General features: G+C 59.5%; 1 protein-coding gene across 1 annotated transcript in view; it reads right to left on the bottom strand.

The window, feature by feature from the left end:
* Positions 1-1015: 1015 nt before the first annotated feature.
* The window catches only part of TMEM132E (transmembrane protein 132E), a 56331-nt gene continuing 45691 nt past the window's right edge, over positions 1016-11655 (bottom strand). Inside the window, exons 3-9 of the mRNA XM_057713898.1 lie at positions 11154-11300; positions 10699-10891; positions 9883-10026; positions 7262-7467; positions 5174-5462; positions 4034-4225; positions 1016-3095 (exon numbers count right to left, since the gene is read on the bottom strand). Coding sequence (XP_057569881.1) covers positions 2040-3095; positions 4034-4225; positions 5174-5462; positions 7262-7467; positions 9883-10026; positions 10699-10891; positions 11154-11300 — 2227 coding nt within the window. The 3' untranslated portion in view covers positions 1016-2039. The remainder of the gene's footprint in view (positions 3096-4033; positions 4226-5173; positions 5463-7261; positions 7468-9882; positions 10027-10698; positions 10892-11153; positions 11301-11655) is intronic.

Raw genomic sequence — 11655 nt, 5'->3', positions numbered from 1 at the left:
ACCTGCTCTTTGTTGCCAGCACATCTTGGGCAGAGCTGACCTATCTCTAGTCTTCCTTTCAGGCTCATGTCTTACCTGAACATTAAGACCTGCATGTAGCAAACTCCGTTCACTGAGCATCTCTGTGTGCCAGGGTCTGGGCCGGGAGCTTTGTCTGCTGCCAGGCACCTCGCATAGCACTTTACAGACATGATCTCATCTAACCCACACAGCAACCCTGGGGCTGCCCCAATCTGTTGAGCAGAGGATCGTGGCAGGCAGGCTGCCTTCCACGGTGAGCAACAGCCATTTGGGGCAGGTGCCAGTGTAGCACTAGTCCCGCCCCTGGTCCCTTCTGGGACAGATACTGGTTGCTGGAGCCACCTGTCCAGGGTGCTGGAGGCTGACCAGGCAGCCTCAGTTGGACTCTTCCTTCCCCCAGGCCTCCTGTGGTCCCCAGGGCTGCTGCCTTCACTGGGGAGAGGTCTCCCAGGGCTGTGGGGGGCCTTGAAGGGCTAGGAGCCAGTTCATGGGCGGGGAGGGGCTCACCCAACAGCCATTGCTCTCTCCTGCCTGGCTTTCTGACCTGGAGACCCCCAGACTGTCCGCACCAGTCCCTGGAGAGGAGAGGCCTCCCTGGGAGGTGGTGATGGTGACGAGGAGGGATGCCCTCTGAAAGGCGGACTGAAGGCAGAGGAGGACACTGGAGTGAGCTCAGGGGTGCACACAGCCCTCTCACCGCTCTCCTTATTTTTCTGCACCTTCCTACTCCTCTCCTAGGGGAAGCATCTCTTTATAAGGGCACAGTTCTGGGTCAGCGAGTCCTCCATCCCCTGACATGTGCATCCCCCCAGCGCCACACGGTCTAAAGGGACCTGGATGTTGGAGGAGGAAGAGCAGGACCGCAGGTGGTTCAGCCATGTTTCCATCTCATGTCATTTAGTATGACCTCCGCGTGTGTGTGTGCGCGCCTGTGCCCGCGTGCAAGGAAGAGACACAGAGCCGGCCGCCGTGTACTGTCTGTTCTCTGGGAGCTGCCGCCCCCACCCCCAGTCTGGTCGCTTCCATTTATTTCAGAAAAATCCGACACAGTGGTGGGTAGAACCCGAGAGGAGGGCGGCTGTGGGATGGGGTAGGGGAGCTGCCAGCTCCCTTCTGCCGTGCTCTTCCCACGGTCCTTCCCAGCACTGCCTAGTGCCCTCGCCCCTCCCACCGGGTTCCACCTGGTGGGGGGTGGGGGGCGGCCCCTGCAGAGAGGAAGGAGCCGCCAGCGGAGCGGGAGGGGCGGCTAAGGCGTAGGGTTGACCTCGCTGAGGGACGGGCAGGAGGCACCCAGGGCTCCCGGGCGCCCAGACCACAGTGCTCTGGGGTGGACCGAAGACTCCTCCCCCTTGAGGGCCTGCCCACAGCCCTTGGGGGCACAGGATGGAGTCCTGAGATCTCAGAGAGGTGCCTGGCTTGGCCACAGACGGCTCTTTAGAGTCAGCTCCCAGGTTCTGGGAAGGGATGGGGGGGGGCACCCAGAAGCCAGAAGATGCTACAAATATCCCCTGCCCCCCCAAATGTTTTGTCCACAGCAAGATCCTTGGCAAGGCAGGCAGCCTCCGCCTTCCCACCCTGCAGGACAGAAATCCCTGAATAGTGGTTTGAGAAAAGTCTTTGTGCAGCTTGTGACACAAGACCCCCCAGAGCTCCCCCACACAGGGGGAAGCAGGGGACACAGGGGACGGGGTGGGGCATCGTGTGGGCCCTCGGCCCAAGCTTGGCCTCCTTGCCCCCCCTCTTGGGGCGGCAGGTTGTCTAAGACGGGAGGAGGGCTGCAAAGGGTAGAACGAGGGCCGGGATTGCTTTCCTCTTAGCAAGCTCCAGGAGGAAGGCGCCTCCTCCCTTGGGGGCAGAGGAGGGTAAGGTGTGAGGCGAGGAGGATGCGGCCGGCTGGGAGGAGCAAAGCTGCAGGGGCTGGAGTATAAAATCCACGTCAGCAGGCCCCCTTCGAGTGTGAGCAGGGTCCCGGCTGTGTCCCACACAGAGCCCACCCCACGGGGGGCGGGGTGGCTCCTCTATGCAGTCTCTTTGATTCTGCGCATGTAATTGTGCAGGTCGGGGGGTGGAGCGGGCCGCGGGGTACCCGCCACATCCGGGCAGCCCCACCCCAGGTCCTCTTCGTCCTCCTCGTCCTCTTCGCCGGCAGGCACCGCGTCGTATGCCAGCTCCTCCGAGGGCAGCGTGGTGAAGGTGGTAAACTTGACCCGCTTGCGCTTGGAGGTGGGCGAGCTGGCGGGGTCCTCGGCCTGGTCCCGGGCCGAGCCTCCGGAGGAGCCGTCGCCCCGCCCGTGCACCTGGCTCTGGACGCTGGTCTGCGAGCTGCCGCTGCTGTGATGGTCGCCGTGGCAGCAGGCGGGCACGGTCTCCATCGGGTTGCTGGCTGGGGGCGACAGCTCCCCCTGCACCCGCAGTGGCTGCCCGTTGCCTAGGAACACCCAGTGGTGAGAGTGGTCCATGCTGGTCTGGCCCTCGGGCGGGATGCGCTTGTGCCGGTAGCGCAGCACGAAGACGATGCAGTTGATGAGAAAGACGAGGATGGCGAGGCAGAAGACGCCCAGCAGCGCGTACATGCCGATCTCCAGGTCCGTCAGCCCCCGCGGCATCTGCAGGAAGCCGGTGGGCAGCGGCAGGAAATCTTCTGTGGGTGGCACGGCCGGGCTGGCAGTGCCTGGGTGCGCGGCCTCGGGTGGGGGTCCTGCAGTGCCCGGCGGGCCGGCTCCCCGGGCCTCGTCCTCACCCCCGCCGGGCCCTGGCTGGCTGGGGCCAGGGTAGTCGTAGGTGGGGTCCTCTTCATCCCGCCCAAAGTGTACCCGCAGGCCCACGGGGGTCGTGGCCAGCACGCTCTTGCGCTTGGTTTTCTGGCAGCTCTCGGCGATGGTGAGTTCTGCACGGAGCAGCTCCCCGGCCCCCTCGGCCTCAGCCACCACCAGCGGGAAGGCCCGGTCCTGGGTCACTGTGGCCACGTGCTCGTCCAGACTGCTCACCAGCAGCCCGTAGTCCCGGGGGCTGTAGAGGGAGAGTGGGGCCGTGGTACCATCGCTGTAGGAGAGCCAGAGGCTCAGGAGGGCTTCCTGGAGGAGGAGAAGAGGACAGGAGTCAGAGAACTATTCCGGCTGGCTTCCCTGCTAGATCCTGAGCTCCGTGAGGGCCAGGGCCAAGGCGCTCTGGCTCCCTGCTGTGTTCCCAGTGCTGGAACAGTGCCTGGCAGGTGGAGGGTGCTCGGGAATGGTTATTTGGGTGGGAATTCTCCTCTGGAGGTGGTGGGAAGGGTACGCGGCAGGTTATGGGCCCGTACTGCCCTGAGAATGTCCTTGCCCATGTTGCCCTTCTCCCCTGGATGAGCCGATGGTAAATTCTGCCTTGAGCCTAAGTCACATCCCCTCTGCTGCAGGAGTCACACCGTGTCTCCACGCCTGATCACCCCCGGCAGACACATGGAGACTGAGAACACAGACACACTCAACCCCAGCCTTGCCCTCTGTTTGTTAAACCGCGTGAGAATTGACCTCCTTGTAGATGAAGAAGCAGGGCTCAGAGGCAAGCAACTGGCCTGGGGTCATGAAGCAAGTTGGGGCAGAGGACTCCTGTGTCCTGACTTCTGGCTCAGTGCTCAGCGCCCACCTTCTCCCTCCCTGTGCCCCCACCTGTAACTTTTCCACCTCTGTCCCATAGCCAGTGCCCTGATGTATCTGTGGGGGGCTGCAGTTGGGGGTCCAGAGATGGATGCGGGTAATTCCTGGGGGTGGAGGCAGCGATGACGGGCCCTCTGAGAATCGAGAAGGGGGAACCTTCAGCAGGAACATCTCACAGTGGCAGGTGCAGGAAGTGAGACCTCGGCCAGACTCCCGTGCAGATGGCAGGGGGGTGGGGTGGGGCAGGCATGCGGGGCACAGAGGGGAGCTAGGTGTCCCACTGTCAAAGCCCTAATTTAGTGGATGGACGGCCAGAGCCTGCAAGTCCTCCTTCCACACCCCAAGCCCCCAGGCCGGCCCCCTGGGCATCCAGTTACCTGCTTGAGGAAGCTGAGGGTCTGCTGGGCAGCCGTGGTGGCCAGGATGGTGTGGCTGCTCCCGGGGCTGGGCCGCAGGGAGAGGGCGAGGCTGGCCACCACCTGGGCCTGCAGCTGTGTGATGCTGACCTTCTCCTCTGTCACTGTCAGCAGCGTCTCCCCGAGCACAGACTCCGTCAGGGGGGACACCACCTGAGGCATAGCAGGGCGGGGGTGGGTGAGAGCCTGGAAAGCAGGACCACCTCCCCGCCAAATCCCCAACCAGCGAGGAATCCGGGTGCTGCTGCAAAAGAAGCCCGTGGGTGGAGCAGATCGGGAGGCAGGACTCCTGGGCTCTGCCTTAGGTCTGCAACCAGGAACCAGGGTCCAGAGGTCCAGCAAGGGTCAAGGGCTTACAGGAGTCGGGCAGGAACACAGATGAGTGAGGTGGGTTGATTTTAAAGAAAACAACAGCCCCCCGTGGAGTGACAAATAGCAATTGATGATCAGCTTCAATGTCACGGAGACAAAAGGGAGCAGTGGGGACTGGGGCAAATGGGAGAACTTGCGCTCATGTGAAAAAGGCACCAGTATTGACTCCAGCTGACGAATGCCAGGTAGGAATGCAGACCCAGTGTCATCAGAGTCATACTTTCTAAAACCAGAAATTTATATTTCTGAAAAATGAGAAACCTCCCAATTTTTAAATGGTGGATCAGTTGTTTTACAAACAAAATATGTCTGCAGGCAGATTTCAGCCCATGGGTTAAATAGTTATAATTTCTTAGATGGATGGTGTCTACCCAGGCATCAAGGAGGAAGGTCAAAGTTGAGTTCCTAGCTCCCCCGCATTCCCTTTCCTGGCCTCCAGGCTGGCTAGGCCCTGCCACCTGCTCCCCATCCTCATCCACATCTGTTCTCAGGCACCACACCGAGCCATGCAAGCTTGTTAGAGGCTGATGAGGGTCGGAGAGAGAAACTTCCCCAAGGGGAACTTGAAGGACCTTGACCTTTGATGGTACAATTGTAAGCAAAAGGGCAGGTGGGGGAAGAAAGTGTGTTTTGGGGTCTGTCTGGGGCTGCTCACTGAGGCCAAGGCCCTGGAAATCCTGTCTTAGGAACGTCTGTGTCAAGCCTGCCGGCACGGCCCCCTGTACTTACCTTGAAGGGGGTGGTGCCCGGCTCCAGCCCGGCCAGCGTGCTGCTGTCTACCATGCGTGCCACTCGGGGGTCACCCACCCGCATGAAGTCGCTGACCAGGTCGGTGACCTCCACCAGCCAGTCTGGGCCCAGCATGGTGACCACCTGGTCGGTGCCCTCTGACGATGTCGTGTGGAACTGGGTGAAAACCTGCAGGGTGGCGTGCTGGTACTGCAGGGTGCAGCCGCGGCTCGCGCTCTGCCGCCGCTCCTCCTCCTCCTCGTCCTCGTCCTCACTCTCCCGGGCTGATCTGGGTGGGGGAGGCCTGGGGTCAGGGCTCCCCACGCCGGCTCTGCCCTGTGCAAATCCTTCCTCCCCAGCTCCCGTGGGTGGCAGCCTTTCCCTGGCCCATCTCTGTCTCTCTGACAAGCTTGGAGCCTGAAGTCTCAGGCTTTCCTCTCCTAGGAAGGTACCTTCTTGACCCTCCCACCCCCCGGGGTCCCTCTCCACCCCTGCTTGGCCGCACCTACACCTGTGAATAGCTGGCATTGAATTCTAGCAAATACTGCCTCTTTCTCAGCACTAAGCACGTGCTGGGCCCTGGACTCAGCTCTAAATTGGAGCAAAGGAAATCATTGCTCGAGTGCCAGGAGGCTTAGCTCCATCGTGTCCTACAGCTGTGTGGCAGGCAGAGCTTGGATATTTAGCCGATGAGATTTCCAAGCAGGATGTGGGAGGTGTGTCCTGGCCTCCTCTGGCTGCTCAGAGTAAAATGCAAGAGGAGAGACATAAACGGAGGGAGGAACTGGCAAACAAAAGGAAACCAGGACTTGACAATTTGGGAAATTCTCAGCCTATCCAGGTTGCCAAAAATGCAAAAATCAGGAGATTCGCCCGGGAAAACAGGCTGTGGAGAGAGAGAAGGGTGTAGCCAGTGCTTGGCTAGTGCTTCAGAAGGATTAAACCACCAGAATATTCAATCACATAGAGGGCTCTTCTACCTGTGTTAACTAATCCTCACAGCAACCCTTTGAGCTAAATGTTAATGTGTCCATTTTAGAGATGAGGAAACTGAGGCACAGTAGCCTGAGTTTCCCCAGCCAGCAAAGACCAGAGTCAGGATTTCACCTCAAGCCATCTGGCTTCAGCGTTCACTACATCCTCACTACTCAAAGCAGCATCCGTGTCAGCCGGGAGTTGGTCTGAGATGCAGACTCACAGGCATTCCCAGTTTCACGGACTCAGAAGCTGCATTTTAACAGCATCCTCGGGCAATTTGCGCGCAAGTTCAAGAGGCTCTGGTCTATGCTGGCTTGCTTTTCCAAATCTCTGCAGAGTTGAACTAAGCCCAACTCTCACTAGGCTGCCTGCTTCTCTCCCCAGCCTCACCCCTCCCACTCTTAGCTGCCTGCCACTCTGCCTCTCTTCTCTTCCCTGCTGGCTTCTCTCTCCAGCAGCGATGAGTGGGTGAGTGGAGTGTGCTGAGTACAGATGGACCTGCCCCACAGATGGGCACCCAGGTGTGTGAGCCTGTATCCCAGCAAGGGAGCACAATGTGAGTCACCATGTGCCTTGCTGACGTACTCACAAGTGTGCCCCTGGTGTACCCAGGCTGGTGCACACCTGCACAGGTGTGTGTGTGCCTGTGTTGGTGTTTCTGCTCCATTCTGTCTGCTGTTGGACTGCTCTCGCCCTGTCTCTCTGGCCAACTCCTTTCCACTCATCCTTTAAGACTTAGCTCTGAAGTTACTTCTTCCAGGGAGCCTGCTTTGAATTTTCCTGGAGGAAGAGGTGGTTCTTTCCTTTGTGACACTTGATTCCCTGCACTCAGGGCTTCCCGCATGCACCGCTCAGTGGCAGATATGAGACAGCTTCCTTGACGGACCCAGAGCTTGGCTGGGTCAGGCTCTGGCCGCACTGACCCCCTGCGTCAAGCACCCGTCAGTGCCTGGCACACAGTAGCTGCTCAATAAAAGTTTGTCGATGGCATAACGGACCTGCAGACTGTGTACACCTAGGGCCTTATCCACACATGCAGATCAGACTGTGTGTTAGGGCTGTGTCACCCGTGAGTATCGCCAGCATCCGCCGTGTTTGGAGGGGCCGTACCTCCGGTCGGGAAGGATAGGTACCCTCCAGCCCTTCACTTGGCTGAGGCGGGCATCCGAGAGCTCGATGTGTAGGGGCAGCTTGGGCACCCAGACTGTCATTTCCAGGGGGGCATTGAGGACGTCGTAGCGGAAGGTGACCCTGGCGTTCATGGAACCGCGAGATTCCTTTCCACTAACAAACACGTAGTCACAGCTGCTGGATACCTGGGGATGAAGGGAAGAGCTTGGTTGGCCTGTGTTGCCCTACAGGTCATCCTGTGGGGCAGTGCAGGGGACTTCAGTCTGACAAGGAAGGCCAGAAAGCCACTGGATAAAGAAAGTGCCAGTCACAGGAGGCTGAAGGGGAGGGGCCGGGTGGGAGAGGGCCCCTGATTTAATTCCTCTGGGAGGTGTCAGCTTCCACTCCATTTCTCCATAGATCATCTCTTGGTGGCTCCTGTGGGAGGGTTTTTCTCCCTGGCAAGAAGCCATTGTGCCAATATGTTTGTAAGGGGCTGCTTTTGATGTCCCGGGTCACACCTTGGGGGTGTCTTCAGGCTGAGGGTCCCCAGTGCTGGCTCCCCTCCGCAGCATGACCACCTGGGCTCTGGCGTAGGTGCCTGACAGGTAAAGTCCTCCACATACAGAGGACTAGCCTGTCCTGAGCAGGACACTGGGGTGTGACTGGGTGGGGAGGAGGTCGAGGTGGAGGGGTGGGGGAGAGAGGTGCAGGCCCACGGCTCCTCCAAGATGCCTCTGGCACAGTGGCTCCAGGCAGATGGGCAGCTGGTTAATTTCAGGGACGGGGGCTGCTCCAGCCAGGGGTGGAGGTGAGGGAAAGGGAGAGGAAATTCCAGGACCAGAAAACCCCAGGCACAGACAGGTGGATACCTGCCACCGATGGGTGGAGCTTTTGCAAATGCACGCCCACCTGGACCCCACCTTGCATTCTTAGAGGTTCCCTGGATGAGCACATGTTCGCTGAGCACATCGTGGTGGAAAGTGGTGCCCACTCACAGAGGTGTCCCTGCCAGCCCTTCAGGGAGATGCAATGGGTGTACGTGTACGTGCCCACAGATGCACCAGGCATACCTGGCGTGAATCCTGCGTGCAGTGCATTTAGGTGCTCCGACTGGGACACGCCCCGGCGTGCACATCCTAGCATTTGGAGGAGGGTCTGTCAGGTGGCCTGTGGGCTGCTGACACCCGGAAGGCTCTGGTTGGGGTGGGGAGGGGGCTGGGACTGTGGCTTATCTGTGCAGATGAGCCCCTGATGGTTCCTTTGAGCTCTCTTCATCATCTCAGGGGGTGGGTGGACAGGAGTGGGACGGCAGCTCCGCCAGAAGTGCTCCTTTCCCACTTCAAAAGGCAGAGCATTCCAGCTGAAGGCTGGCAAATCCCATTTAGAATGTTGGCAAACTCCAGAAAGGACCTGCGTGCGTTTCACGGAGAACGGAAACGAATTCCATTTAGAATCTTCGATAATTCCCTTTGGTATCTGAGCCGCAGTGACTGTTCTGGTCTGCTCTGGGGTGGGGGTGGGAGCGTCTGGGTGGCAGAGGAAGGTGCTGGGTGAGGGCCCTTGGGGGCAGGCCCGTTTCTCCCCATCCCAGCCTACCAGCAGGGGCAAGCCCTACGGGCCTCTGCAAGTCTTCTAGTCCTTAGGAGGCCATGGGGGTGTGGTACCAAGCTATCTGCTCTGGCTCATTTAGGGGCATTCTTCCTGCATGATGGGATGGAGGAGATGAATCTCGGGCAGCCCAGACCTGGAGGGATCCAGGGCAGAGCATGGAGAGAGACAGAGCACACACTCCCAGGGAGGGAGAAAGACATCCACATCCCCACTCCCCCCGCTGAAGGATCTGCAGGAACAGGAACCAGATTCTGTTGCCCAATCATTTGATTTTGGCACCTGCTGGAGGCTGGCGTGGCAAACAGCTCACCCATCTCACAGGTACCAGGGCTGGATGCCCTCCCACATCACTGCCTGCTCCACTGCCTCCTCCCCGCATCTCACCTCTGAGCACTGTCCAAAGCCAGGGGAAGTCTGGAGGCCCTTCTGGGGAGGTGGCAAACTGGGCCCATCGAGTCAGATCAGTGTCCTGGGCAGCCATGGAAGACCTGCTGCCCAGAGTGGGTCCCTGGGGAGGAGCTCAGGGCGGGGCCTTTGGGAGTTGAAGGGGTGGGCTGGGTGTTCCTAGAGTGGGTCCTTTTACCCAACCTTCACTCCTGGCCTAACTCATGTGCTCTGGAGGCTGCCTTCCTGGGCTGCATCTCCTCCATCCGGTCACCAACACCCAGGTCCAGGGCATGACTCTGAGATCCCCTGGGACCCCCACCCCTATGGCCTTGCCTGGTGTCTGTCACACAGCAAGGGCTCAATAACTATTTAGGGATTGAATTCAAGTTGTCAGCGCTGCTTTCTTCCTTCAGGCTGTCAAAAGGTCTCTTCCACATTCCTGCAGGAAGCCCTCCAGGACCTCTCCTTGCTCAGGCCAGACACGGGATACTTTTCCCCCCACCCCCTGCCACTTTCCCTTCCTTTTGCCTGGGATGTGAATTCCCCGCTGGTTTGGGGTCCCACCCCCCCTGAAGGCCTGAGGCCTTCTTCCCAGGGGCCCCCACCTCCAGGAAGCCCACCTTGATGATGTCCTCATTGTCAGATTCGCATTCCACCAGGGCAGAGACATCTAGGACAAGGCCGGTTACCTCGATGGCGATGACCTTGACAGGAATGGCCACCGTCCGGCCAGTCAGGATGGCTGTGTTGATGATCTCTGTGTCCTGCAGGGAGGAGAGGAGGGCGGGGCTCGGCTGAGCTGCTTGAGGTCTCCTGCTCTCCCAGGACCACCAGCCAAGGCTCCTGGCTGCCCCCACTCCTCAGATGCATGTCCTTCCCATGAGGACACCTGTACACATGGGCAGAGAGATGCATCTACCCAGCCTCACATGCCTTCTCAGATGCTCTGCTCACTTGGACTCCCATGGTAGCCTTCAGGGTCTATCCAGTCTGCTGCCAGAAAACAACGCTTCCCCAATCACTGCGCACCCCCCCCCCCCCAATCTTCTCTCAACATCTTCTGTGCTCCTCTGGACTCAGAGTAATGTCCAGCACATTTGCCTGGCTATTCCACGTGCCCCTGGGCTGGTCCCAGAAAATCATTCCATTGCACTCTTCCTAAACCTGTTCCTTCTTTGAACAAATGATTCCCATTCCCATCACTGCACCTTTGCCCATGGGATCCCCTGCCTAGAGCACCCTCCTCATCTTCTATGACTGTCTGAGTCCCTCCACCATGGGACCTTCAAGGCTCCACTGCATGGTCACCTCCTCCAGGAAGCCCCCCTTGAGTGGCCCCTCCATGATGACTTCTCCCACCTCTGTGCCCCTCAGCAGCCGCTGTCCCACTCCAGCACCAGGCGCAGAGCTCGCCTGCCTCCTGCGAGCGCACTCACCATGGCCAGGGGCAGGATGGCCTGCACATCGCGCTGGATGACGGTGAGCTCGGTGACTGCCCGCTCCAGGTCAGGCAGGGCACCGTGGCCACGGTAGTCGATATGCCACATGATCCTGCGCTTGACCGACTGGCTGGTGAAATTCTCCATCTCAAAGTCCAGCTGCAGGATCTCCAGGGGCCCCTGGCCCTCCCTGCGCGGTGTGGGAGGGAAGGAAGAGCCCAGGAGGAAGGGCTGGGAGCAGCTCAGGAACTCTGAAACCCTCACTGGGGACCCTTGCCCTCCTGGGTGGCCTGTCCCTGGGGCCATCTGGGCCTTCCCCAGCCTGGACTCCAGGGTCCCCAGAAACTAAGCCCCAGCCCTTCTGCCGGCCTGGCCTCCTCCATCAGGAATTCCCCCACCCCTCCCCGGTGTTGTCCTGCAAAGAGGTGGGCAGAGGAGCCACCTTGGCTCACCAGGGGGGCAGCGGCGTCCCCTGGGCCCAGGACACATCCACGGTGGCTGTGGAATGCTTTGCCCCGGTCAGCAGCTCGGAGGTCACGTGCCACTGGCCACTCCGCGACTTGGTTCCTAGAAGGGTCACGCCCTTCTTGGCCTTCACCCTGGGACAAATCAGGAAGAAAAAGAGGGAGAGGGTAAGCCTAGGGTCCAAGGGCTGCCCACCTGCCTACCATCCTTAGGCTGGGGCTGGGAGGAGGGGGAGCAGGTAAGTAAGTTACCCTGTGTTCTAGACTCAAAACTTGAAGCCAATTTGGGGAATCTGGTATCGTGTAGCTTCAACCTCTGGCCCTTACTGGAAGCTGTAGTCCCTTCTGTTATATCTCTGCCTGGTCTTGCCTAATTTCTACTTGCATACTTTAGTGACAGGGGACTCACTACTTCTGCACACATCCCATTACATTTTCAGAAAGTCCCTGAAAGGAGAAAACTCTTCCCTGTATTTAGCTGAAATAGAAC

This window comes from Hippopotamus amphibius, chromosome 17, assembly GCF_030028045.1.
Source record: "Hippopotamus amphibius kiboko isolate mHipAmp2 chromosome 17, mHipAmp2.hap2, whole genome shotgun sequence".
NCBI classification, from domain to species: domain Eukaryota; kingdom Metazoa; phylum Chordata; class Mammalia; order Artiodactyla; family Hippopotamidae; genus Hippopotamus; species Hippopotamus amphibius.
This window is presented reverse-complemented; position numbering and strand designations above follow the sequence as displayed.